This window comes from Sesamum indicum, linkage group LG6, assembly GCF_000512975.1.
Source record: "Sesamum indicum cultivar Zhongzhi No. 13 linkage group LG6, S_indicum_v1.0, whole genome shotgun sequence".
Lineage (NCBI taxonomy): Eukaryota > Viridiplantae > Streptophyta > Magnoliopsida > Lamiales > Pedaliaceae > Sesamum > Sesamum indicum.
In genome coordinates, this window is record NC_026150.1 from 18,384,633 (window position 1) to 18,412,410 (window position 27,778).

The following is a 27,778-nucleotide window of genomic DNA, read 5'->3' on the forward strand; positions in this document are numbered from 1 at the left end:
ATTTCACTCAAAAATCAAACCATCTTTTTCTACCCCAAAAATAACCTCATTTTCATTCATACACATTTCATCAAACACACACACTGAGATGTGTGCCCATAGATTTTGAGATGATTTTCAAGAATTAGAATGTGCATTCTCTCATTAGTAGCAGAAATGTTGGAAGAGTAGATGGTTTGCAAATTAGCCACCAGAATTTCCTCAGCTACATTTTGGCTTCTCATTCTCATCCATATCCATTAACATACGTACCCCCCCCCCCCCCCCCCCCCCCCCCATGGCAATAAATAGGAGTCCGCTCTTCCCATTCTTGCATCAAGAAACCAAGAAAGTGAGTTGGAGTGATCAAGCTTTGTAGCTACCAACTTTCGAGAAGAGAGAGTAATCAGCCCACAATTTTTTTCGAGTCAAGACAATGTCTGAGCCGGAGTCCTGCGGTGGCTTGAATGGGTCCGGCGAGGACAATGCCGGGGGAGAAAAGGGCAAGATGGTGGCGGAGAATGTTGACACGAGTGATGAAGAGACTACTGATGATCAAGAAGGTGAACCGGCGGCGGAGGAGGTTGACAACACCACCACCCGCCGCAGCACCCTCGACTGCTTGGCTTCACTGGAAGCAGCCCTTCCGATGAAGTGAGTCTTGTACCCGCCTCTTGATTTTCATGATTTCAGATTAATATTATTTTTTTAAAAAAATTTGAATTAAATTTTACAGGAGGGGGCTGTCGAGCCACTACGATGGGAGGTCGAAAACCTTTGGCAACCTGAGCGAATTATCCCTGGACAATGCCAAAGACCTGGGGAAGAGAGAGCACGCCGTGAACAAGCGCCGCAGACTGCTTCTTGCCCACGAATACCGCGATAAACCCTTTCACCCTGGCGGCGGCGACGACGGCGGCAGCAGCAGCAGTTCCACCATGACTCACACATCGTCGATGCCCCTTTTGCCCACTCTTCATCACCATCCCAAGAACGAAGAGGATGAGGAGGAGGAGGAGGGGAAGAAAAAGAGCAGTGATAGTGAGAATCAAGAAAATTATGGCTAGTGATCATCAACTCTCAACTTATCATCACCCTCTTCATTCTCATCCCAAGTTAATTTTCAGACACAATTATTGTTGTACATATACATATATATAGGAGAGAGTGAAAATTCTTTGATTGTTTATGTTAAGGTAGCTTTGCAATTCATCGTTAACTGTTTTAGACATAATTGTTGTGCATTTCAGACGAGCTACCAATCACCATTAGATGTACTGACCAACTGTTGTTTGATTAATGAAGATAGATGTAACTAATATTTAGAAAAATTCGTATTTTTTATCCCATATGTTTACGCTTTTCTTTTAATTTAGTCTAATTTATTATCATCTTTTAATATTGCATCATATTCTAACGGCTCAGTTAATTATTTGACGAAACATACACATAAAAATTAAAATTGAGAAAAATTTCAAATTATGTAATGCAATGTGAGAAAATCGTAGTATATGAGACTAAATTGTAAAAAATTCTAACATACGAGACCAAAAATACAATTTTTTTTCAATATTAATGTCATATAAGTAAAATTCTTACCCAAATCAGATATGTCCGAACAAAACAATCATGTAGCATATGTAATTGACACGTGAATATTAATTATTTTTCTGAAATTATACACAATTCTTACAACAAAGATATTCTATTTATTATATAATTAATTTAAATTTAACCAAACTCGATTTAAATTAAAATTGTCCTTGTACTAGTACAGTACTTTGGTAATCCATCTTTCTTCATTTGTTAGAATGCAATTATTAATGTCGTGGACGTGACAAGGTGTGATATATCCAGATTGCCTTAAACAGATGCATTTTGGACTGTGTAGTAATCATATTTATAATGTTGATCAAATCAAGAAACATGTCTTCTGATGAGAGATGAGAGTATCTTCTACGAAATTGTTGCATATCAAAAAACCAAAGTTATTATCATACAAAATTAATGTACTATGGAATTTGTTACGTACTGTACTGTTAATTTAAGCACACTCGATATTTATATAATTAAAATTTTATTATATTCATTAAAATGAATTAATTTTAAATATATGTGAATATTAAATTAATTAATAGAAAATACATTATTATTTGTAAGAGAAATAAATATAATCGAGGGATTTCAGATAATTCACATTTTGCTGATTGTAGTGCTTACTCTACGATCGTATAGATGAATATACTAATAACATCATATATACAAACTGTTCCAAATATGGTTTTCCTTGTATCATATATCAATGACAAAATAATATTTTTTGTCCTCTATTTTATGAAATTTTTAAAATTGTCTCAAAATTGAGAAAACTCGACATTTAGTCCTCGATTTGATGAAATGTTGTGACATGGTATTAAAATTGAAAAAACTCAAACTTTTAGACCTATATATTCTATAAATAAAGGATTAATGTGTCGAGTCTTTATAATTTTGGGATCATTTTGAAAATCACGTAAAGCATTTTCAAGAAAGAATTTTGATTCTCCTTGGAGAATGAATACCACACCGAGCTTCTGTCTGCTCTAGACTCTTTGTACAGTCATACTGCTAATGCCCAGTGAGGGGTGCGGAGCGAAAAGGCAGAAGGTTGACTCTAAGTAATACGATCAGCTAAGCCTTATTTGGCCACTCTTGAAGTAAGATAGAACTAAATGTGTCAATTTTTTTAATTTTGGGATCATTTTAAAAATTTTGTGAAGTATAGGACTAAATGTGTCAAGTTTTTATTTTGAAATTATTTTAAAAATTAGTAAATAAACTTAATACTATTTATATTAATTTGGAATATGTGTTATATATGATGTGAATATGTTAAATGAAAAACGAATTTAATTTTTGAGCTCAAGGTACATAGTGGGCCATGTCGGCACGGATCAACTCGGAAAAGATCGGCGCAGATGTAACTCACTACTGTTCATAATCGATCCTGAAATGGTCCTAGGCCTTTAAATGAGCCCCAATTGGGTTCATTTATAAATCAAGCCCAACCTATGAACTTGTCAGGATATGCCTATTTTGTTTTTATACTTTTATGAAATAGAGATTTTCTTTCACATAATTACTTAAAATTTATTGTTCTATTATGAAATAAAATAAATAATAAATTGAATCAAACAAAAAATAGTATCTAGGAAAAATAATAGTTAAGATTATATAATGAGCTTAAATAATTTGACAAATAAGCTTACAAGAATGAATTTTGAAAAAAATAAATAAAGAATATAAATGAATTAAAGTACTAAAAATTTAGAAGTAGAACAATAAAGATTATAATTTTTGGAGTTTTAAAGTATAAAAAAACTACTACAATAATTAGTTTAGGATAATAAAATGAAACTTATATAACATAAATTATTTTTATTATAAAAAATGGCCGAGTAGGCCCAGCCCAGGACCAGCCTGATCCCAAGCCGATCTACGCCAACCCAACCCTTTTATTTATTGGTTCAATCCCGTCCTGAGCTGAACTCATTTTGATATTGAGTTTATAAAACATTATTATCTAAATTAAATTTAAATGAGCTAGACTAATTACGAAATAAGTGTGATACAATTGTCATATAATTAATTATTTTTTAAATTATACACTAATTATATTCTAAATATGTTGCACTTATCGTATACTTGGTTCACGTTTGGTCTCACTTGCCTTGTACCAACTGTAGTTATCAATTTAGGCTGAGTTTGCCATCCATAAACTTGGATATTCTAACTTATTCGGCCCAATATACTGTTAATTGTATTCAAACTTATTGGGCCTAATGGATCAGGCCCAAATCAGGTAAACAAAGCCCGACATTTTTTGTGTGAAGGGCCGAATAAATTATCAGAAGCCCATATTTATCTCAAGTGGCCACATGAACGATGAGGTGCATTATGACTATATTGTTCTTGAATTACAAAGAACGACCAAACCGCTCACTTGGACATAAAAGTCAAAAAAACATAATAAGTAAGATTTTGTTTAATTTTCAGGAGTGATATTTAATTGAATTTCTGCCGTCGTCATACGCCGCAAGCTCCGTTCCAGACTCCACCGACGTCCTCCGAGAGTCGGAGAGCGCGCGATGGGTACGGTGGCGCTAATTATCTCCCTCCGGTGTTGGTTCCTCATATGAGGCTAGTCATTTGTTTCTCGTCTGCTCAATTTTCCGTTTTTTTTTTTTTGCCTTGTATTAGTTTGCTAATGCTAGTTCTATTATGAAAATGTTAATTCTGTTTTAGGCGTTTATAGTTCAGTTACTTGGTTTGGCTTATTACTCCATTGTGGTGCATAATTTATTTAAGTTTGAGATGGAAAGGGTATCAATTTCTACCTGGTAAGGAGATTCACATCACATTTCATTTTTCAGAAATATATTATACCGAAAATAGTAGATAAGTTCTTAGTTTGAGCTCAACAATGAATTCAGTCCAGAAGGTGTGGAATAGGGAGTAAATGCTGATGGGATCTCTAAGTAGTTGAAGGGAAATAGACAATTGTAGACTGCCAGTATATCTCAAACTGACCATATTTGGTTTGGATTTATCACTAATGATGATATCCGTGAAAAATCCGTTTCAAGATGTGATTAGCCATGAGTTTGATCACTCTGAGTCTGCGCAAGAATTTTGGACTCATTAATATTGATATGCTATTTAATTTTCCAGCATATGTCACTTTTCGTGATCTTTAAGCATGAATATTAAACTTTTTTGACAGGAAATGAGACCGAAAATATTTGATGGTGTCAGCATCTTTTAAAATAAACTGATGTTGGAGAAATATATAATGTATTTTGTTGAAGGTGACTTAAGAGTTTATTCCTTTTATGACTTGCTCAGGTGACTGTGCTATGAAAGTGTAATATTAACCAATAAATGACGTATAGTGTCTTAGACCCGTATGCTCATGCGATATTATAAGGATGGTGATATTTGCACTCCAGTTATTACTTTCTGCACACCACGAACACATTAATTAACATGATGATAATTTCTTCTCATAAAAAAGTAGACTATGATACGGAGTGCACGATGTAAATTTTGCAGCAAAATCAATCGCCGTATCAGGATGTTTCATGAGTTCACTTTAACCTCGGCTTTTGATATATTTGTTGCGATTGCAAATTAGCTAAAGAAATGCCATGAATCTGATGATTTTTCTTTACGTGTTTCAATCAAGTTGAATTTTTGCTGTTGACAAGGTATTCATGTTTAGGTGTCAGTAACTATTATGAAATGTGAATGATGCAGAGAGGCGTTGAAGGTTTGATTAGGTACCTTAGCAGGAATAATCAACAAGGGTACCAGTAGACATTAGAGCTGCTTACCATACTAAAAAGCAATTCGCATTTGGTAAGCATATATATGCTGTTGAATGCATAGCTTATTTGGATCTTTTTTTTTAAAAAAAATAAATAAATGATGGCTCAAAGCACGTCTTTTATCACCTAAGTCACCAAAACACGATTTAGCGGGCATCTGTACTGTACAGCATTTGAGCTGGTTTGGCTACTTGTCTTGATTTTGCAACATGCAGTATCTATACGTGACACGTCGTTGGGGTACGCGTCAAGCGTTTGTGTAATGCATGTGAGAGATTTACCACCTGTCTTGCTTTTGATGCCTATAAATACGGACCTCCCCTCCTTCCCCTCATGCATTGAACAAAGGGAGTGATCCAAATTGAGTGAATTCTTTTGTTTTCTGTTTAATACTCTGTTTCTTTATCAGGTTTTATTCATATTTGTGATTGCAAATGGCAAGTTCTGGATCACTGGTACTTATGTTTGGTTTGCGTGTTTATAGGTTCGGAACCAAACTGCTTTGGTCTTTTCTTGATGTTTTAATAGTAAATATATATACATCTTGTCCTTGGGTTTGTGTCTTCATGGCAGTTTCTTTCTGATGGATTGCCAATTTCTTAATTGCTTGTTCTGTCTTGGGTGTAAGATTCCTAGTGTTACTTGAATTTTCTTGTTTTTCAGGCGGGAACTGTCGAAGTCGTATGATGGAAAATCAAAATCAATTTGGTATTTGGCTGAGAAAGGGCCCAGGGAACTGAAACTGGATAAAGGGGAGTATGCTGTGAACAAGTTGCAGAGGTTCATTCTATCCCACATATGGAACACGAGCAAGAAATCAGCAGCACCGTATGGCGGCTCTGGTGTTGCTCACCTAATTTCCATGCCATCCTTGCCGTTGCTGATCACGAGCAGATCAGCAACAGGGGCAGAAACAAACATATTGAAGGAGAATGAATCTTCTCACAAACCAGAGGACAAGAGAGTTTCAAAGATTAAGGTGTTTTTACCTTACTAAATACGTGGTCTTAGGCCTTTTCTCGTATTGTTTTATCTCTTTTTTCGTTTTGTTGAATGAATTATAAGTGGAGATGCACAAGAGTCTAACCTCCTCTTATACCAGTTTCTTCTGGCAGGAAGAAAGAGAAAGAGATTGTTAGCACGAAGATTGGGGATCTCCATGCCCAGAATTCGTCAATTGGACAGTCAACTAACGAGCCACTGCACTATCACCACAATGTCTCAGGCGACCTATCATGGGTGGCTGCGAATCTCCGGCGAGGACAATGCCGGGGACCAGAATGGGAAGGAATCGTGCACGATCTTGATTCTCTTTTCCGGAATACTTTATGTAGCAGTCAAGGCAGTCAGGTTGGCAGATTGTGGCAAACCAAACCCTCTGCCGAAGCACTCTTGACTGCTTCACTTCACTCGAACCATCCCTGCCGATGAGGTGAGCAAACCTCATTTCAGGCGGCGTCTGGCAGCGGAATGAATGGGTCCGGCGACGCACGGCAAGGGAATGGCATCGAGTCGTGATGCTCTCCTCCACCGGAGAGAGTAATCAAGATGATCATATGGGAGAGGCAGCGGGCAAAATAACCCGCTGCAGCTCTCTTGTTTGTCTGCATCTTGATGTTGCCACATGTTTTGGCAAAGGAAGGATGTGTAGAGAAAAAGCTTTTTCTTGATAACATCTTTGCTAAAACTGGGCGGTGGCATAGCTTACTTACTGTTGTTGGACAGAAGAGAAGACAAGTTGTTCATAGGATGAAGATTTATAGAATGTGGTTTATTTTAGAATCATTTTCATCCCTGTCTTATTACTTAGGTTGCTATTCCAGAATTGTATTTTATTCTTTGTTCCCAAGCTTTTTAATGAAAAGCATGACATCGTTTTAGTAATAAAAAGAAGTGTTGTAAACCTAAATTCAGGAATTCAATCTTTTTTTGGTCTTTCTTTCCAGTTGTGCCTCTTTATAGTAGCTAAGCCCTCATGGCTCGCCGGTTATGTGTAGATATAATAAATAATTTTTTATTTTTAAATATATTATAAATATATTAATTGAACAGTTATCAAATTTAAAAACTGAATAAATTAGTTTAAGGATATTTTTTGGATAATATAAAATTGGTGCAAAGGTCAAAATCATCACTTAGCATTTATAGTGTCTCTTTTCTGTATAAGACTAATTGTCGTGCCACGCCATTTTTACATAAATAAATAATCGTTTACGTTTTAAATACATTATAAATAAACATAAAATATATAACTTAACACATCACATTTTAAAAGAAAAATAAAAGAAAACTAATATAAAGTATTATCGATACAAAATAAAAAAATTAGTATAATGGTGTTAAAATAACAATCACTTTTGTTTAAAAAAACAATTATAGATTTATTTTTTAAAAAATTGATATAGTGGTGTTAATAACTTTTATTATGAATATAGAGAGTTTTTTTTTATAAAAAATTAGTAAAAATAAATTACAAATTATAGATTAATGCTCCCTCCATACGCTGCCAAGTTCTTTAAAATTATTGAAATAAAAACATTAAATATTTGTTTTATTATTCAAATTTTTATAGATAATTTTGTTTAAATATACACAAAATAATAAGTTAATATCAATATGAAATTTGTAAGAAAATATTAATAAAAGAAGATACTGATTCGATAATAAAAAAAATACATAAAAAAAAAAGTGCCTAGAAAATTAGTACTCAATTATTATACTATAAATTAGCGCTCCATTATTTAAAAGTAATAAAAGTTAGATATAAAGTAGTGAAAAATAATGTAATCAACACAGTAGCGGGAAGCTTTTCCCGAGCAAAAATGGAGCCCTTGTCGTCCTGTAGCGCCACCGCAGTCAACTCCGGCATCCTTCGATTTATGGTGAGTTGGCATAGAAACGGTGGTGGCAGTCGGCGGTGCTAGGGCGAGATTTTAGTTCATCGCTGCTGGCAAGCATTATATCATATAATATCCATGCGTCATAATCGATTTCTGCTATTTCGAATTTTTGAGCTGCCTGTTCGTTTTGATTTTTTCTTTTACGCTGAACGAACTTGGTTTAATTTTAAGTTGAAGTGAGTATGTTGTGCTTAGTTTCTTGTTCTTGTTGTTTATGTTTGAGGAGAAAATTCATTTTCTTGGAAAATTCGCATCTCATGACGTTGTTTACAGACATTCCAATTGAACGTATTCAGTGAAACAATAAACTTGCTCGATTTAGCTGATTATGTGAGCTTCAAAATCTTGGTGGGTTTAATAAGTGGTTCAATAAAATTTACATGTCTTTATTGGATATAGCTGGTTAATTCCTGATTAGAACTGATTGATTTTGATGGTGAAAGGTGACAAATTAACAATTTTAAGAATGTGTGCACTGAAGTGGAACGGAACTTATTATCACTAGTAGCTGATTCTTTTCTATAGAATTTATGGAAGGGACTTAAATCAGTATTGTGTTGAATCTGCTAACAAATATTTTAATCGGACGGGGTCTTATTTAAGTAAATTCTGTGTTTCCTTTACTTCTTAACATGTCTATGTTCTTGCAAAACTTTCTTCAATAACTTAACTTATTTGGCTGTCGAATGCTACTTGAGGTCTCTTAATGGTGCAGAGCTGTATCATTTTGATTAGGCAGTATATGTTAGTTACCACATGTAGATGCCTTTGGACCTGTAAATCAGAATTCCATAGTTAATGATCCAAATCGCGTTTCTATCTTCTATTTATTGTGGGGAGGGGTTGTTTGATATTATGCCTGTAACAATTTCCATGATTTTAAGAATGGACACCAAATGATTGGGTAGAAGTGGGACATTATAGTTCTAGATGCAATCAGCTATCTTCACGTAAAATATGCATACACTAAAAATGATATTCCCGTCCTGCGTCCATATCGCTGATACTTGAAGAGTAGCATCCTGATAGCCCTCTAATTTCCTATTTCATGCTTCCAACACCTGCTAAATTGTACGACAGATTTATGTAATATAACATGTCTACCAGTTTTTCTATATGTGAGAAAATTTTATTTAAAGTTGCAATTTAATTGTTTGTCAATATGTAGATTAGGTGCCTTGCTCACATGTTATTGGAAATATTCTTTCCCTCTATAATCTTCTTTGATGCTTGTGTCTTGCGAATGGCTAATCTATATCCTTGAAGTAAAAGTTCATAACCATATCCTCGAGCTAATTTATGCCAGTAAAGAAAGATTGTTGACACTGCACTGATGCTTTTGCTTACATATGTTTAAATTAAGTGGACTGTTGTATTTAGGAGAATCAACGGAGAGGCCCAATGGGTAGGATAGTCATTTTACAGGTGAAAATGTAGCCGAGGCGCCTATGTAGCTTTTAGTTGGTGTGCACGCGTCTTGCATTATGAATGTATGGATTGTTGTGGATGTGTTGGTGTCTATCTGTTCTTCGGCACAATAGATGGCTTTATTTTGTAGTCATCTATATTCGATACTATCGAAGTGGGCTCGATACCATCGAGGCTTTCTAGACCAGTTGTCCTAATTTTGCGTCATTCATGATGTAGTCATGACGCATAGCTGAGGTACGTGTCACGCATTTTGTGGACTGCATGCGACGAATTAACCAGCTGTCATGTTGCAGATGCCTATAAATACGCCCCTTCCTGCCCTTTATACTCGCACATCAGAGTTATCACAATACAGAAATTTGCTTTCAATTTCTGCTAGTAATTTTCCTTTGAGGAAAGTTTTAGTTTGATTATGTTTAGTGAAGGTTTTTGCAGGTTCGCAGCAGAAACCCATTATTGATTTCTTGATTGTTTATGTTTCATTGTGAAGTAAGTACTTCAGGGGTTTTCTATTTTTCGAATGGGGCTTTCTTTCTGATGAATTGAAGTTTTCTTCATTTCCTATTTCTTTTATGTTTGAGGGCATAGTTTTATATGAGGTTCCTGATTTACCGATCTGTTTTTGGCTCATTTTATGGAGGGTTTTACCTCTAATTCAGTGATCTGTAAACTTCCAGATCTGCCAAGCATTCCCCCACAATCCACACACACACACACACAAAAGAAGAAGAAAGAAGTTGCTGACAAATTAATTTCTTGGTACCAGTTAACTTATCAGAGGTTTAATACAATGTGATCTTTTCTAATACTAATGTTACTTGAATTTCCTTGTTTGCAGGGGCAGAAGATGGAAATCAAAATCATTTGTGAACCTGACGGAAGATGGATTGTTGGGGGGCATGGAAAAAATGGAGACACCGTAACATGCTCCAAACAAGAAGTGGAGATTGATTCTGTCACACAATTGGAACACAAACAAGAAACCATGTTTAGGTGCATTGATCTGCGATGGATCCCATGTCCTGTAAGTCTTTGTAGAACTGCCTTAATATACACCCAACATCTATGATTAACACATGTTGATGAAAAAGTTTTAAGGTTCTTTCAACTGATGTTATTATGTCCAACACCAATGTGAATTCCCTCTTTCTTTGATGTGTCCTAAGCAGCGGTTACAATTGGAAAAAACATCCGGTGGCCCGGCCGTAAAATGGCCGGGAGATGCTAAGGACTTGGGGAAGAAGGGGAAGACTTCCAACGTCACATTGCCGTCCTGTTGCAGCCCAAAGGCAAAAGGAGAACACTGCCAACGTCATGTTGCCAATGATGTTGTCATTGTGTTGCAACTTAAAGGCAGAAGGAGAACACTGCCAACGTCACATGGAGACTGAGCTGCCACTCGAATGGAACACAAACAAGAGACCTTCATTACGTGGTGGCAGCAATATTGTCAGGAACGCATCTTCCACGCCCATCCTTTCCCTCTACTAAAATGAACGAATAGAGGATGCTAAAGGGGCATGTCCATGATGAGAATAAGAAGATGCAGATTCATCTTGTACGATGCAACCAAGAGTTCCAAATTACTAGGAGGAAGATGTGAAAAGGATTCGTCTCATTTCCATCCACCTCTTATACCTCAGGTTGCTATTCCAGAATTTCGAGTTCTGGAGAAAAACCGTACAATATCCCACGGATTTACCCTATCTTACTGCCTTGATATGGAGTCTTGTCCAGTCAGATTTTGGGTTGTAAAATGTATCTAGTTCTGTACAATGAAACAAGAGCAATGTAAGAGTTTGTGTTGGTTTTAGATATTACTCTTTTACACTACAAATAACAAAAATATTAGGTGTATTTACCTACAATCTTTTTGTTTGCTTTAAATGTAAGAATGTCAGCTTTGGCAATCATTAACAAAAATCCATCTAACAATAAATTTTGATGAGTAATAGCATTAAATTCTGTAACTTACCCATCTTTTTAGTCTCTGCATATGAACATTGTTAAAACAAATCGAAGGGATTGAGAATTCTATGACCAATGTGTAAATTTCCACAGATAATTTTTCAGTTAAATATACATTTCAGACAGTAGTTTACAATCGGTATAAAGTCTTTTTCTTTTTCTTTTTTAAATGATAAAATCAGAATTTATTACAAAGTTAGCTGAATATGACATCTGATGAATTGAATTAACCTACTTTTTGATATTTTGATTTCGAATGCCATAATTGGGGTATTAATATCTACTGATACAAAAGTAGGTCCACCTACTATTAACGAGCAATAAAATTTTTTTAATTTAAAGTTCAACTAATAAAAACGAACTAATTTCAATTAAATACATGTAAATTCAATTTTCTCGTCAATATCAGCCTCCAATAATTCCAAAAATATGCTCCCGTAATGATCATTGAACTTAGGGCTACTCAATTTTTTGTACTAAAAACCCAGAAAAAGATAGATCTATTACAACATGCCAATATATAGCCACATTTGGACAGCACAAAAATATATGACCCTGCAGCTTTGTGAGTTATTTATAATGTAAAAGGCACTCTAAAATATTATTCGGTGGAATATTTGATGCAGAATTGGAACACATTTTGATACTTTTCATGTTGTATATATTAATTTTTATGATAAATTGAAAATATATAATAAAAGAATATATTATATACAGTCGTGTTCTAACTTTCTGACCAATTGCAATTTTTATTTTTATCTTTTCAATTTTTCAATTTCTCATTTTATTTTCCGAGAGGGTTGCCAAACAAGCCCTTACTTCTATAACCTTATTCCGAAGACTGTCAATGGCTTCTATGCTCATGCCCCGTTGTCCTCTATTAAAACCGCATTTGGAGAGCCGGGCCGCTAGAATCACCCCACGCGCCACCATCTTTCTACGAACCGCCGCCCGAATGGAATCGTCATCCGCCGCAAACGCAACCCCGGACTCCGCCAATCTCGCCCAAGGCACCGAGAGCTCGGCGGCGGACACGGTGGTACAGTACGTGGTGCTGCGGAGGGACTTAATCGATACTTGGCCGTTGGGGAGCGTGGTAACACAGGGCTGCCATGCCTCCGTCGCCGCAATTTGGCTCCACAAGGATGATCCGGATACTCTCCTCTACTGCTCCCCTCCCAATCTTGATTCGATGCACAAGGCTAGTAATTTCTAATCCCAATTTCTTTTCACCTCTTTAAATTCAAGTTTTAGTTTTACCGTCGTATTAATTTGTGTGTGTGCAAGTTCTTGTTAGATTATTTTCTAGAGGAAAAAGGAACTCTTTTCGTTTGGAGAATACACATACATTGCATTATTTAGTAAGTTTCTAATTCAAAGTTTGTGGAGCAACAAGGAGATGAATCAGAGTTGGTTGCAATTTACCTGGAGAGCTTGAATTATGTGGGTGAAAGGTGATTGATTAATGATGAGTGAACACATCCACGTAAACTTGAGATACATTGACTTATTGAGTTGCCTGATTCAAATTGCTAAGAAACAGTTAAAACACAATGGAGTCTTAAACTTACAGAATTGTCTTTCTTCTGGGAGGCCATGAGTCTTGTTTGCTGAAAGGAAATTCTTTCTCTGCGTTAGTTAGCTGAGGTAAAGCTATAAGTCCCAGTCATTTGTTCTGGCGGTTGCTATGGGTAAATCCTGGTTACTTGATTGCTCCGGTATTTCACCAGATTTGTCCACTTTTCTCTTGTTTCCAAGAAATAGTGGTGGTTTGTCGAAGATGTGTTCTCTTGTATGTTTGCACATGTGCTGCCCATGACAGAGTTTTGCATTATTCGTGAACCTTAGGCACAAAAATATGTAAATACAGATTCAATAAAACATATGCATGTAACATAGCAATGTACAATAAGTTTTGATCTTGAAAAACAAATGTCGGGCAATCACAGATCTCTTTTTGATGGAATACATAATTTGTTCTTCATATCGGATCACAATTTTTTCACATGGTCTGATTGTCTGAGAATAGATCATTAGCATGACACTCAGCATTGTTGCATCAATTTCGTATGCAGAAATGTAGGTATATTCAGTGTGTTAGCTTGAATATTCCAGTACTATGACTGTTCTAAATCGAAAGAAACTGGATACAATCATGATGATTTTGATCAACACACAGCCACACACATATACATGAGATGTCATTTTTGCTAATTGTGTTGCCATGTAAATCTGAAGCTATTCTCGTGCAATGGAGCTTGATTAACTGATGTTTGGAGGCGATCTTAGTGCTTTTTTTATACCAACATCTATGCTATCCAGTATGATCAGTCTCGTAACAACTTCTGTTTCCACAAAAATGCAGGTTACCCTTGAAGTAAAGGGTGAAGCTCAGATACTAAACTTGGCAGATAAGCTAAAAGCGAGCAGCATTGCTCATAAGCTGTGGATTGAACAGCCTGAGAACATTCCCACATGCCTCGCCACAAAACCATACCCGAAATCCTCTGTATCGTCATTTTTCAAAAAGCTTAAACTCTGTAAGTGATGAACATACATTTCATACTTTTTTAACAAACTATTTTTATGCAATTTTCGTCCTTTCGGCTTTCAGTTAGACATACATCCACACAAATCCCACAAACATTGGCTTGAAAAGAGATTGTTTATGATTAAGATAAGATGCTACAGCCATTTGTTCCGCCTGTCTTTATTCAGTGAATTACCACACAGAAAATCATGTATGAAGATTACATATTTGCATCGATTGATTGCAACTCGTGAATCTATTTGCTTAAAACCAAAAGGGCTGCTGCTGCTGCTGAACGCTTACTACCTATGTGGAACTTGCAATATTTTAATTTTAGTAATATTTCCAGTTGATCACGAAAACAATTGTGGAAACAGAAGAATGTAATTACCAAACTTGCCCATTCCTTTTGAGAAGGGAAAGTCAAACAGAGGCCAATACCAGGAGCATGGATGAAAAGTAAATCGAATCGCTTGATATTTGATTGAAATCAGTGGATAAAAATTCGTTTAAATTCGATTTAGTAAAATTAGGAAATCAAACTTAAACAAAATCTTTTATGTTATAAGCTCGACTCGATTCGATTAGCAAAAAATAGTAAAACAAATTTAAAAAATATCAAATTACTTGAGTTTGGAGCTCGATTAGAGTTATATCAAATCAAATTTAAATATGATTTTTTATTTTTTATATTAGTTCAAACAAGCTTGAATATTTATGTATGGACTCAATTCGAATCATGTTTAGCCCTATGGAGGATCATAATCAGTTCAATCAATTATGTGACTCAATATATCCAATATAAACCAGTTACTAATTTCATCATCCGTACAATATATACACAAATACTACGCATCCTACATCCTAAGCCAGACCAAGTATAATTACACAAACCTAACAGAAAACCCCAAAAATTAAAACTAAAAAAAAAAAGGAAGAGAAATAGAAGTATTGATCAGCAAATCCGAGACGGTAACTCCTCGAATTCAAGAATCCGCTGGGCGGTAGGAGGAGTTGTTATTGGACGACCAAACGCCTGGAGCAGACGGTGCAATAGAATCTGCGCTTCGTCTTGAAATACAGCGGCACAAAGCAGAACCTCCAGTTACTCTGCACGTCCAGGGCCTGGATCATGCCGCCGCAGTAGGGGCACGCCCCCGGCGCCTGCTGCCTCCCGATCACCCTCTCATCTTCGTCGCATACGAACACCAAACACATCTTTTCCGTCAATAAATTGGAAACGGTTGGAGCTTTTTAAGGGTTTGATTTGTCTTGCTGAGTTTCTCTTAGCTGATAGGATCAAGTCTCTGTAGATTTTGTGGAGGACGTGTGGGTATATAAAGGAATGGGGAAGGGAGAGTTTCTGCTTCTGGATTAAGCTAGAAAAGAGAGAGAGAGAAATTGATGCCCTTGTGATATTGAGGTTTTCAAGAAGAAGATTCTGAGTACGGAGAGATGAAGGAACTGATTGTCGGTCGAGGAAATCTGCAGGAAGGTCTCAGGTATATATTGTCTTAAACGCGCGTCGACGTTTCTTTTTGTTCGACTACGCGTGCAGCTGATTCTTTGTTGTGACCAGGCGCTTTATTCATATTTTATGTTCAATAAAAGACAATTTAGTCAAAATTTTTTAATTAGATCACATTAAATAGGCGAATAGAAATTTAACATGCCATACGAAAGTGTAGGAGATTCTCCGTTTAAATGGGAAAATTATCACTAAAATTGGGTTCAATCGAACCAAATGAATCGTTCGATCGATTATTTTCTTTGAATTAGCAAGTGTATCGTACTTATTATATAATAGGTTCGAGTCCCGCCAAACCTGATTTGAGTACAAAATCTAGACGTACCTTTGTATAGAAAACTAGAAAGGTGATACACATAAGGAAGAAGGCAAATTAAGTGAAGCAAACATATGTATTTACCATATCATATATTCTTTGAAGTTTGTAGGAGAATTAATGTATCAACAATGTTGTCATTCATGATTAGGATGATCAGTAGAAGTCTTTTCTTTCTTTTCTTACATTTGTGAAAACGAAGTATGAAACATGCTATCACTTCTCCTGCAAGGATATGACAGTTTCAAAGGCTCCGGCAAGTGCTTTCACCTTGTTTTTCCTCTGTTCACGGAGCTTGTTGGCTGTCTCCTCGATCACATCGTTGGAAACTGGCGAATTCTTTTGAGATTTTGGTGTTGCATTCTCTGCTTCACGATTCACTTCCACCACTATTTCTTTCAGTTCTGTTTCCTTAGGCTCGTGAGCTTCACTTCCAATGGCCACTTCTTCATTCTCATTCGATAACATTGCTTCTTCTTCTTCTTCTTCTTTTCTTTCCTCCTCTTCCACGTCCTCGTTAGGAGCACCTGCAACACTTTCATCGCTGTTAATGTTATTTATTTCGTTGGTACCCTGTTCTTTCAGTTCTTGTTGCGGGCTGCTTATTTCTTTGATGTCTGAATCGTCATCAGGTTCTTCCATCATCACACCAAGAGGGGCATCCTGGTTTTCTGGAACTTCAGAAAACTCAACTTTCACAACGTTGGCGTCTTCCTCTCCTGGAATTGCATAAGACTCGACAATCACAACCTCTGCATCCTGCTTTTCCGGAATTGTAGAAGACTCAACTGTCACAATCTTGGCATCCTCATCGCTGCTTTCATATTCCGTTTGCTTGAAATCTACTGGTTCTTGATCTTCCAGCGGGGAGTCTTTAGCACCATCTTCTTGATCTTCCAGCAGTGAATCCTTGGCTCCCTTTTCATAATTGCTTGCAGTTTCAACTGTCTGTTCTTCAGCTTCAGCAAGGGGCATTTCTTGATACCGGTACTGCATTTCTGGTTCTGGAACATCAGGTGTATGGGGATTCTCGACTTCCTGAGGAGGGCTAATGACTTTGTCCTTTGTAATCGGAGCAGCAGTTCTGCCGTCTTGCTTCTTGATGCCACCGGTGCTGCTCTTCTTCACAGTATTGACAGCTCTAGCATATAAGGAAGGCTGTTTTCCAGCATCCTTTGCTGTTCTCAAACTCTTATCTGCAACCCCTTTCACCGGAGTAACACTTTTCCCTGAAAACGAGGAAGATCGAAGAGTGGGATTTGGCGAAACACGTGAGACTCTGGGATTTGGCGAAATACGTGAGGTCATCGTGCGAGAGGGCGATGGAGGCTTGTCAAAGGATCTTCTTCTTGCAAGATTAGGCTTGTTGGCAGCTTCAGCAGTGGAAACCGGTTTCTTGCCGTGTGACTTGGAAACATCAGGACTTGAAGACACCGTCGGCCTGAGATAATTTGGAATGTGTTTGTCTGATGGAGACGTTGAGTTGTGGGTTCGAGCCGGAGAGTTGGTCTTGGAAGGATTAGGACTTCTCCTGCGCTGTGTGGTTGCAGTGTTGGAGATATGTGAAGGGGATGTTCCCCTCTTCTCCTTTCCAGGAGCAGTATCTCTTGCTCTTGCAGCCATCTGGAACTGCCGGTTGTTAATAATACCTGCATTCAGGAAACATACTCGCACAATAAACACACTGATATTGCAACTCTCTGTCTGTGTGTGTGTGTGTGAAGAAAATCCGTGAAATCCAATGAACAAATTACCTGTATATTAGACAAACTTCAGTAGAAATAAGATAGAGATGCGGGGGATAGTATTAGATATCCAAAAGCCGTGTTTTACAAAGCTGCATGTAATACCAAAAGGACATTAATTGGTTGGTGTTTTTTAATAGTATTTAAAATGTAAAAGCGCATCTCTTGTTTCTTTCGTGACAAACGTTTTCAATAGGTGGAGGAAACCACAACTTTTTGGAGCATAATCCAAGTCTACTCACTCATAGCCGGCCAAGAAAACAAATGAACTATATCATTATAGTCTACAAAAAGTTATTATTTTTCATAGTTAATTAACTTCAACTTCAACATGATTTTTTTGTTGCAGTACCCTTTTATTTGGGATTTACAATGAATTTTTTCCCAAAAATGTAAAATCCCCCCACCGTTTTCAGAAAACTATGTATACACAATAAAATTCATCCCCTCTACAAATGTAAGAGAATATTCTATATAATAAAAGATTCAGACAACTTATAGTTCTCACCACACATAATTATTCAAGCCATCGAGGGTTCATTTTTAATCAATGTTACGTCATAATAACAACGAAAAATACGAATCTATTTTCTCCTTGTTTCCTCCACATTGCATACAACGGGTGGCAGCCATTCAGTAGCATAAAATGATGGAAATTGTTGCTATATATTCTAACAAACATGTGGGAATATATATGAATATGCAGAAACACAAGAAGAAGACAATAAATAGTATAAGGTTTATTGTGTACCTGGTAGAATAATATACAACAAAGAGAAATTGAAACCTTAATTCTTCATATATAGAATGTTGAAGAAACAGGAGAAAGAAAGAAGGAAAGAAAGAAGCGAATGTTGTAATGATTGAGGAAGATGAGGAGAAAAGATATAGAAAAAAGAAAGACGGTTAATTTGCAATAAAAGAAGGGAGAGGGGTTTTGGCAGTTGGGCAATTGGACATAATATGTAACGGTAGTTGAATGAATTGCGTAAATCGTGCACAGCCCCAAGACCCAAATAGCCGTGCCCCCCACATTCTCCTTCTTTTTTATTATAATCATTATTATTATTATTTCGTTAAATTACAACCAACTCTTCTAAAAAAAATTCTGACATAGTTATAAAAACTCCATTGTTATTTAAAAATTATCAATATCTCCTTAATTTAAATAATTAATCTAACAATTAGTCCAATTCGTCAGATCTTCATTTATTTTTTGTGGTCATGAACTGATCATATATTTTTTTATTTTTTATAAATTAAGTGGAATTTTTTTTTAAATATTTTCATCCACCTCATTTGATTTTTTTTTATAAAATTTTTTATTTTTTTTAAAAAAAACAACAGGGTAAAATTGACAGTTCCATACTTTCGTCCAAATATTACATAATTTCATCAAATATCATGAGGTATTTGTAATTGCTCAAACAACGAAGGAGTATCCGTAATTATCTCAAATTTCAAGAAAGCTTTAGGTAATTCACCCTATTACTTTTTTTTTATTTTTTTGAAGTGGTAATCAATATCTCGACAAATAGACAAATATGTCAATATTGATTAAAAACAATAAATAAATCTCAATATTTTGTATTAATTTAATTCGATGTTTGTTTACCATATTAGCACATTAAAGCTTATTGATTTTTCCCAAGGGGAAAACATGAAACATTTTCAAGTGAATTAAAGTCCATTAATTATTTGTTACATATAGTAGTTTGTGCCACAATTAATTAACTTTTTTGCTTATTTACCAAAAAATAAGATGCTACCACAAGTCAAGTTAATAATATGGCACGTCAAATTAAATATTTTTAAATACTAATTACATAATTATATCAATATTTTATCAAAATTGAGGAATATATCAATTCAATCATATATTAATTATATAATTAAAAAAATAAAAATAGATTATAATAAACACACACAAGAGCGCTTATGTTATAAGGGAACTCGTGGCTGGAAATAGCCCTTATGGTCTGTTTTGATATCCGGCAAGAATAATAAAAAAAGAGTCCAAGTTGGTTGGTGAGCCTAGTGATAGGGGACTATCTAGCTTGGTTCGGAGAGCAAACCCACTGCTTTCTACTCAGAATCTGGCTCGACTTGACTTCATGATCGTAAGAGCTTAGCTTTCAAAAATGTTATGATATGGCTTCGCCAGAACTGGTTGAAGCATCTAAAAAGGGAAACGTTCGGGCATAAAATGAATTAAACGTCTACACATCAGATGAAGTATCGAGTCCGGATATATGACTTTAAATTTGTCCATTTTGTATGATTTTTTGACATCCTAAGCTAATAATTAATGATCTTCACCTAAATTATTTAAATAAAATCTCCAACTTATGAAATTTTCCCCACCAAAATAAGATGCCTAATCATGGGACCCCTGTCCGTGGAAACTAAAGTTGATGTTCCATTTACTAAATTAATCAAGAAACTCAAAAGGGTGTTGGACACAAAGTTCGTGAACCCCAATCATACAACCCTCTTAATATATTAATTATCCCAATACCTACTCTACTTCCATCCAGAAATAGCTAAAAAACCAAATAAAACTAATGTACTTATTATTATATAAAATAAATAAATTTATATTATTTTCAATGTGACACCGCAACACCAAATTCTAAAATATCAATTATATACTTATAAATATTTTGGTGAATATAATTAGTTACTTATTTATTTCAAATGATTTACGTTATTTTTTTACCGTCAATATAGTATCATATTTACTCTCCATTTTCATTCATATTAATCACTTGATTTGCTTTTAATCTTATATTGATTTTTGTTTTTTAAAATATATGTTGTATCTATCTGATTATATGCGCGCAAGTAGTGTGTGCCACAATGGTTAGTAAAATAAAGCGATATTTATATCTAAACTTCCTAATTTACGGTCTATTTATACAGACCACTCATGTCTTTCAAAAAAATACACATGCACCTTTTAAAAACGTCAACATCATATACACAAACCATCCTTAATTAATTTTTGAAAAATTACACATAAATCACTCAGAAATATCAACAGAGTTATACAAATTACCGCTATTTTTAATTGTCACAAGGAGTTTCTATAATTAAACAAAAGATATGAATAATTTAATTAAATTAATAAATTATAAATTAAGAGTGCAAATGTAATTATCCCTAGAATGAATAAAAGGATGATGAGTTGGGAGGTGGGGAAGATGTAAGTGGTGGAATTTGTTAATTGGTTTAGTCCACAAAAAGATGAGCAAATTGTAGACATCCATAATGGATAGTGTACTCTTTTGTTGTATTGTAATTAGTTTTATAGGGTTTGTGTCACTGTGGGGACAAACAGCCCATCATTCTTAATTTCCAGCATCATAAAGAGACATCCTTCACTTTCCAGAATTAGGGTTTTCATCATGAGGATATCTACAAACCATGTGTGTAATTGGGGTTCATCCAATTGTAATCAGATGAGATCAACTTGTGTTAGGTGGTCAGAGTGTGAATTACTCATTTGGGGTTAGCCACTTAGATTATTCAAATACAATATTTCATAATTATGAGATATTACATTAGTGTTTGATTGGTTTTATAATTGAGCAGACTAAATTTGTATTTCGCGTACAAACTTAAATTTTTACATAGTTTGGTCCCCTTTTTTTCAAAAAATCAGTTTTAGGGGTAAGTTCTATAAAAACGTCGACATCATTACTTAAACTTATCAATTTTTTAGTTTTTAGTGATGAATTTTATGTAATTATAAAAAAATTTAAAATAATTTGTATAAATAGATCATAAATCATATGTATAATCATTCTTTGAAAAAGGAAAATGAAAAACAGAGGAATAGTGTGGCTGACTTGTTGACAGCCGTTTGGACGGACAACAGTGGCCCAGTGGGCCCAGGAGGCCGAACAGCCCCCAATCTTTGACCGTCCAAACACGGAAGTGAAATCCCACGGGTGAAATCGGCTGACAAAGCACAACAGGCAGGACGGCAATTCAGCAGAGGTTTGTTAAGGATTTGTTTATGTTTTATGGTTGGTTCGTGCAGCCATCCTTCCTCAAAATCTTTGAGTCGCCCATTAGCCTCGGATCTTTCACATTTATACATTTGTATAGGAGATACACACGCTCGTATACGTATATAGACTTCACTATACACACGCCTCTCTCTTTCTCTTAAAAGGCAGATGCCCTTCTCGTATCGTGTAGTGGTTGGAATTTTTATTGTTTCTCTTTTGGTGTAAAAGGAGAAAGAAAATAGACCAGTGCAAAAAGAAGAAGGTAAAGAAACAAGAACGGAAAGTTGGGAGGTGTTCTTCTTGGTTACTTGATTGTCATTGGTCTGTATGATGATGGGTATTCTTGGATTGTTGCTTCTTGTTTCTTGGTTGATTCTTGTTGAGAGTTGGAGTTCTGTTGAGAATTCTGATTGGAGTATGGAACTTGTTGTAAAGGGTTCTTGAATTTCCTATTCTTGTGTTGTTTTCATTCCATGGTTCATTTTTATATGGGTTTTCTTGTTCAATTCTTGTTTTCTTGTTTGCATTGGATTGGAGTTGATGTTGCTCAAGTCTTGTAATCTTGATTGATAGCGTTTTACTTACGTTGGAAATTTGAGTTTCTACCTCAGTAATCACATTCTTGGGGTTGTGATTATTTATTAGTTTAGTTTTTAAATTATTCTTTCTACTTTTTTGATTTATTGGAATTTTCCAGCTATTTTATTTCTAGTCATGATTTTTGTATAGGTTACAGGATTTTGGTTCTCTGGTCCAACTCATGCAGATTGTTTGTTATAGAAGAGAGTGTGGAGTCATGTTTCCTTGAACTTTGTGGTGACTTGATTTTGATAAAGTGTTTACTTTACCAATAGAAAGTTTGAAGCAATCAAATAAGATATTGTAGAAGTTCTCAGTTACCGAAATAAGACGGAAACCATGGCAAGTCTTTAGGAGTTTGAGAATTTAAGAAAGGCCATTTGACTGTGTTAACCTCTTGTTTCTATGTAGGAGTTTTGAACTCTGTTTTCTCTCCTGATCTTACTATGATCATTCATATATTGTTACTTATGTGATTATTTGATCATGTAGGAACCTAAAGCTTGTGAAGTTTTCTGATGTTGACTCCAAGTTGATGTTCTTCTGATTCCTGTTATCTTCACGGTATGAGTTACGACATACTTCCGTTGATGTGAAGTGCTTGTACCTGTGATGAAATTGAAATACTTGATGTTTAAAGTTTTTGCAATACTCCTTAATATATCAGACGTCGTGATGTAATTTAAAGAATATCTTGATATTGGATGATCTTTATGCGTGCTTCGCATCTTTTGATGACATCTTGGTATATTCAATTTTGATGTATTTATTACTTTCTTTAAAATCTGCTTAGATTTAATACGCATCATCTGTAGAAATCACTTGTTTGACAGAATGAACTTCCTTAATTATCGTAACTGTGTCAAGTTTGCATGGAGATCATGTCCTGTTGACAAGTCAATTTGAAAATTCTTACAATTTTCGGCAAATTCTTGCTTATGTTAATAAAAAGGTGGGAAGTCCAGCATTTGACTACCATCCATCACATGTCTTCAGTGTCGTCTGGGGGATGTCCATTAAGGTTGAAGACTAAAACTCTATATTATTGGAACAGAAAATAGAGGCTAACTACAACTATTCATGAATCGATTCTCTGATAAAAGAGGTGGCAGTGGGCTTGTGACACCCAGAAGAGGATATACTGTTGGTCTTAAAGATAAAGCCTCAGAAGGGGATCAGAATGCTAAGTTTTGTAACCGAATTGGATGCAGCGGGAGAATCAAGTACACTCAGAATACGAAAATTGGGAGCTCTGATATAGCCAAATCTTCTAAGCCTTCTATTCGCCCTTCAAATGTGAATGAAAGAACTAGGAAGTTCTCTAGTAGTGCCGTGATGACCAGTGCAAGAAAGTCATATCTTGATTCGAAGAGGAAATTGCCTTCTCAATTGAACAGCGACTCATCAGGAAGTAGTCCATTAAGTGTGTCCGAAGCTTCAGAGCTTATGTCTTCACCGAGTAGTCGGAATGGATATCGATCACAATCAATGAAAAACTCTGGAAATGTTACTGTGAGGGAAGCAGGGAGTTCTAGTTTATCATCCAAAGTCAGACCTCGAAAAGTATTTCATCATAAATCTGGGTCCGGCAACCAAAACACTCCCCCAGCTTCCTATGTTCCATCAGCTTCTAAAAGCTCTGCCCTAGGGCCATTTAATCGCAACATCGGAGGCAGGAATGGTCTGAGGAATATGAAATCGAATTTGACATCATCAGATGTTTTACCAACAAATTGTTCACCACCGAAGCCCGTGTCTAGTGGGAAAAACATGATGAAAAAGAGAAGTTCAGACGCAGAAAGTGGTGCGTCCCGTACAGGGAGAAAGATCGCTGCGGCATCACCCGTAGAAAGACATTTATTGTCTTCAAGTAGTGGTATCTCCATCTCGGATTCAAGACGTAATAGTAGTAGTTCTGGTTCTAGAGCGGAGATGACTGGCGATGCTTCTGTTTGGACTCAGAGGTTAAGGAATGTAAACACCCGAATGAGGCCTTCCTGCCAACAGAATGGAAGAAACAGTTCATCTGTTAGAGAATCTTCTATTAGTATCTCGCAAATTCCTGACAATGGAACGCCTTTTAATGTTGGCAGCCAAAATTCATTACCTGAGTTTTCTGAAAGTGATTCTTCAAGTGGCTTAAGCTCTGATAGTCTTTCCAGTAGTGATGATGATACTCCATCTGCCTCCACTGAACTTGGATTTGGAAGGAATCGTGAAGTGTTGCACCGACAGAACATGGATAATATCGCTGAGGTACTGTTATAATGCCCAAATTAGTTGCTCTTTTTGTGTATGCAGAGCAACAGCCCATAGTCCATCTAGGTTGGATTGGAATCTTTCGAAACAAATTACGGTACCTCATGTTGTCATTTCTTCTCTTCTGCAGATATTATTAGCTCTTGAGAGGATTGAACGAGATGAAGAGATGACACATGAGGTACTTAATCTTTGTTTGTCTAATATCTGCAGATTGTAAGTTGTGATCAACTTTTCTTCTATATCCGCAGCAACGGCTTGTATTGGAAAGCAGTTTTTTCTACAGCGGCCGCAGCCTCTATGACCAACATCGAGACTTGAGACTCGATATTGATGGCATGTCATACGAGGTCGTTTTTTCTATTTATTCTTCTAACTTGTATGACAAGTGGTAACCTTGTATTATGTTCTCTTTTAGCAGTCTGCATGGGTGTTTATAACATTAAGAGCATGCTACATATTTCACAGGAATTATTAGCTTTAGAAGAGAGGATGGGTACAGTGAGCACGCCACTCTCAGAAGAGGCACTCTCGAAGAGCCTTAGGAGAAGCATATATCAAACACCCTTACCAAAAGTAAAGATCACAGAATCGGGCGAGGATGAAGACGACGTCAAATGCAGTATCTGCCAGGTTATAGTTTTTCTATCTACAGTATCTTACCCCACCCCTCGCCCCAACCAAAAAGCAAAAACAGAACGAAATTGACATGAAACGTCTTAAGCTTGAGCTTTCTGCTGATGGTACCAGCCAGAACAAGGAAATAGCAACTCGTTCATTATTCATAGCTTGAGAACGTGCTCTTGCACGGGCCATTCTTTACCTTTCGCCCATCATCACACAATACTAGCATCATCGTTTACTTGTGGTGGATTGTTGGCTCTTGAGAATGACTGTATACATACATCTATTTCAGGAGGAGTATGCAATGGGAGACGAGTTTGGGGAGCTGGTCAACTGTCACCACGGGTACCACGCAACGTGCATACAGCAGTGGTTGCAGCTCAAGAATTGGTGCCCCATCTGCAAGGCTTCAGCAGCCCCATCACAATCTTAGTCAAGAAACTACATACATTTCTTGAATTTTCTTTTCTTCTTCCAATGTAAATATATCAGTTGATCAAAATATTGGCTTATCAGTGAAAACTGTGTGATATGCATTCACTGTCTGCCTTTATGTAAATGAACTTCTGTCCAATTCCAATAATCTCAATTCGGTGTGCTTTCCAATTCTGGAAGTTAATTGCAAAATTAGTCCAACAGTATAGGGCACTTTGCAAGTTTATTCCCATGCTTCTGGACAAATTTAGTCTCATACTTAAATATTTATTTATAAAATTTAGTTCCGCCGTTAAAAAATGTAATGGAAAGGTCAAATAAAATTAGTGAGATCGGGTGAAAGGAGGGTGGACTAGCAGAGCAGGTTTTGGGGGCAAAGAGAAAATTGCAATATTAGTACCAACCTATAGGTTCTTTTACAAGATAGTCCTGTGCTCTTGAAAATAATCAACTTTAGCCCCATATTTTTATGTTTTATTGCAAAACTAGTACCACAATTAAAAATGTGATGGAAATGCCACTTGGGTGTTTGGTTGGCTGGTGGTGTTTTTGTGGAGTGGGCTTGTTTCGATTGGGCTTTTAGCTAAGTTGATGTCCATTGGTCCATATTGGGCCTTATACTCTCCTTGTCCAGCCCAGAAATCTCTAATTGGGCTCTCTGTGTCCAGTCACTCCTTTTGAATAAAGAAAAATTAATTCTAAGAGTTATCATAATTAGAAAACTCTCAACCCGATTTGTAAAATTAATTTATCAACACTTAAATTAATTAATCTCATTGCCAAATCTTTTTAGCAGTAGTTAAGGGTTCAATAATAAGTTAATTGGAAGTAAATATAAATTTTTTATCTAATTTTTTTACCAATATCAATAAATTCGGTGAATTCTGACTAGCAAAAAAAATTATTTATTAGATAAAAATAAATTCAGTGGTATTATATGTAATTTTTCAAAATATATTTACACCAAAACTTAGTGTTTTTTTATTTATTACTAGTTTTTTTGTTTAGCTTAATTCTAAAGAAATTGGGATATACATTGTTTCGGGGTCAGTCATTAATTAATTGAAAATTTTCTAAAACCTTCCACCAATCGGGGTCGGTCAAAAAAATCGCGCTTACTCACATATATTTGCACAGCGGACGATAGCGCTTGCGCAAGCACTTTTGCAGTAGGACACGCTTTTTCTGTAGACACACGATATATATACACGCATACGGTGATATTTCTATGCGACATCAAAGCGGCTGGAGAAAACCCTCGGCAGGTTTCTCATTCGAATTGCCTCAAATTTACAGAACCCGGAGAAGGAGAAGAAGGGATGCCGGGATTGACGTGCAACGCTTGCAACAAGGAATTCGTGGACGAGGTTGAGCAAAAGCTCCATTATAAATCCGAATGGCACCGTTACAATCTCAAACGCAAGGTTTCCACTTTTCCCCTTTCGCTTTTAGGTTGATTCCGTTTTCTGTTTCTTTTTTTGGTGGAATGGGATATTGTTGATCGTAATTGCGTGGATGTAAGAAAGACGGAGTTTTTTTCCCGGTTGTGGAACTGAACTGCAGTTAATATATTTTGTATTTGATGTTATTGAAGTAATCCGATGTGATTTTTCTTGTCTGTTGACATATTTGGGGTGGTATTAGTTCTTGATGCTTTATGTGATTCGAGGAACAGTTTTATCTGGGTAAAATTGATGTCTTGGCAGTGTTTAGCAAAGTTTTAGAAAATTTTAGGAACTTGTGTAGAAATCTCTTCAACTTGTTATTGTTAACCATATTGCATGATGATAGATAGAAGAATTATTAATTTCAAGGACAGTTATCGTTGTGAATGGTAAATGATCCAGCTCCTACAAGCACGAGTTTGGGCACACATTTAGTGTCAGTAATCAGTTTTTGTGCCTCGATGTGTTGTTAGAGGGAAATTAACCAATTTCGTTCAGGACCCTTACTGTTGAAGTTAGTTCTTGGTATATCCCTCTTGTCCGGTTTTGTCCTAATGGATATGTAGTCATCTAGTGTAATTGTTAGTTATATAGTATGGAGAAGTCTGTTGGCGTGCTCTGGTGTTTTCCCTTTTTATCTCATCTCTTGATTTTCCT

The 27,778-nt window shown here is 35.9% G+C and overlaps 8 protein-coding genes across 34 annotated transcripts in view; 6 read left to right on the forward strand and 2 right to left on the reverse strand.

Moving 5' to 3' along the window:
• Positions 283 to 1,278, forward strand: LOC105164927. Its single transcript, XM_011083758.2, has 2 exons — positions 283 to 633; positions 716 to 1,278. Exons 1-2 carry the CDS (start codon positions 416 to 418, stop codon positions 1,044 to 1,046), a joined length of 549 nt encoding a protein of 182 aa, XP_011082060.1. The 5' UTR covers positions 283 to 415; the 3' UTR covers positions 1,047 to 1,278.
• Positions 3,976 to 7,254, forward strand: LOC105164928. Of its 5 annotated transcripts, XM_020694288.1 has the most exons (5): positions 3,990 to 4,110; positions 5,275 to 5,376; positions 5,755 to 5,829; positions 6,009 to 6,324; positions 6,448 to 7,254. In XM_020694288.1, exons 3-5 carry the CDS (start codon positions 5,780 to 5,782, stop codon positions 6,739 to 6,741), a joined length of 660 nt encoding a protein of 219 aa, XP_020549947.1. In that variant the 5' UTR covers positions 3,990 to 4,110; positions 5,275 to 5,376; positions 5,755 to 5,779; the 3' UTR covers positions 6,742 to 7,254. The 5 variants fall into 5 exon arrangements, 3 of the variants coding, with proteins under 3 accessions (XP_020549948.1, XP_020549947.1, XP_011082061.1); XR_002287187.1 differs by lacking the exon at positions 5,755 to 5,829 and having other exon boundaries at positions 3,987 to 4,110; XM_011083759.2 differs by lacking the exon at positions 3,990 to 4,110 and having other exon boundaries at positions 4,196 to 5,376.
• On the forward strand, positions 8,104 to 11,522 carry LOC105164929. Of its 7 annotated transcripts, none has more exons than XM_020695168.1 (3): positions 8,104 to 8,227; positions 10,515 to 10,700; positions 10,843 to 11,522. In XM_020695168.1, exons 1-3 carry the CDS (start codon positions 8,168 to 8,170, stop codon positions 11,065 to 11,067), a joined length of 471 nt encoding a protein of 156 aa, XP_020550827.1. In that variant the 5' UTR covers positions 8,104 to 8,167; the 3' UTR covers positions 11,068 to 11,522. The 7 variants fall into 7 exon arrangements, 3 of the variants coding, with proteins under 3 accessions (XP_020550827.1, XP_011082062.1, XP_020550828.1); XM_011083760.2 differs by having other exon boundaries at positions 10,846 to 11,522; XR_002287374.1 differs by adding an exon at positions 10,354 to 10,435 and having other exon boundaries at positions 8,115 to 8,227; positions 10,515 to 11,522.
• On the forward strand, positions 12,452 to 14,381 carry LOC105164933 (putative peptidyl-tRNA hydrolase PTRHD1). Its single transcript, XM_011083766.2, has 2 exons — positions 12,452 to 12,845; positions 14,010 to 14,381. The coding sequence occupies exons 1-2, from the start codon at positions 12,492 to 12,494 to the stop codon at positions 14,190 to 14,192; spliced, it is 537 nt and encodes a 178-aa protein (XP_011082068.1). The 5' UTR covers positions 12,452 to 12,491; the 3' UTR covers positions 14,193 to 14,381.
• LOC105164932 lies at positions 14,944 to 15,630 on the reverse strand. Its single transcript, XM_011083765.2, has one exon. It carries the CDS (start codon positions 15,390 to 15,392, stop codon positions 15,192 to 15,194), a length of 201 nt encoding a protein of 66 aa, XP_011082067.1. The 5' UTR covers positions 15,393 to 15,630; the 3' UTR covers positions 14,944 to 15,191.
• LOC105164930 (ABC transporter F family member 4) lies at positions 16,081 to 18,648 on the reverse strand. 3 transcript variants are annotated; one of them, XM_020694872.1, is made up of 3 exons: positions 18,515 to 18,648; positions 17,773 to 17,855; positions 16,081 to 17,667 (listed from the first exon to the last, which is right to left on the reverse strand). In XM_020694872.1, exon 3 carries the CDS (start codon positions 17,639 to 17,641, stop codon positions 16,235 to 16,237), a length of 1,407 nt encoding a protein of 468 aa, XP_020550531.1. In that variant the 5' UTR covers positions 17,642 to 17,667; positions 17,773 to 17,855; positions 18,515 to 18,648; the 3' UTR covers positions 16,081 to 16,234. The 3 variants fall into 3 exon arrangements, with proteins under 3 accessions (XP_020550531.1, XP_011082064.1, XP_011082066.1); XM_011083762.2 differs by having other exon boundaries at positions 16,081 to 17,855; XM_011083764.2 differs by lacking the exon at positions 17,773 to 17,855 and having other exon boundaries at positions 18,515 to 18,634.
• Positions 21,808 to 25,860, forward strand: LOC105164934 (probable E3 ubiquitin-protein ligase RHG1A). Of its 15 annotated transcripts, none has more exons than XM_011083773.2 (7): positions 21,810 to 22,194; positions 22,851 to 22,922; positions 23,355 to 24,614; positions 24,748 to 24,798; positions 24,869 to 24,967; positions 25,086 to 25,250; positions 25,534 to 25,860. In XM_011083773.2, exons 3-7 carry the CDS (start codon positions 23,439 to 23,441, stop codon positions 25,672 to 25,674), a joined length of 1,632 nt encoding a protein of 543 aa, XP_011082075.1. In that variant the 5' UTR covers positions 21,810 to 22,194; positions 22,851 to 22,922; positions 23,355 to 23,438; the 3' UTR covers positions 25,675 to 25,860. The 15 variants fall into 15 exon arrangements, with proteins under 15 accessions (XP_020550305.1, XP_011082075.1, XP_011082076.1 ...); XM_011083774.2 differs by having other exon boundaries at positions 23,413 to 24,614; XM_011083771.2 differs by having other exon boundaries at positions 21,810 to 22,100; positions 23,311 to 24,614.
• Positions 26,896 to 27,778, forward strand: part of LOC105164935 (cytoplasmic 60S subunit biogenesis factor REI1 homolog 1) — a 2,920-nt gene continuing 2,037 nt past the window's right edge. The window contains exon 1 of the mRNA XM_011083776.2: positions 26,896 to 27,100. Within this exon, the coding sequence (XP_011082078.1) occupies positions 26,996 to 27,100 (105 nt within the window). The 5' untranslated portion in view covers positions 26,896 to 26,995. The remainder of the gene's footprint in view (positions 27,101 to 27,778) is intronic.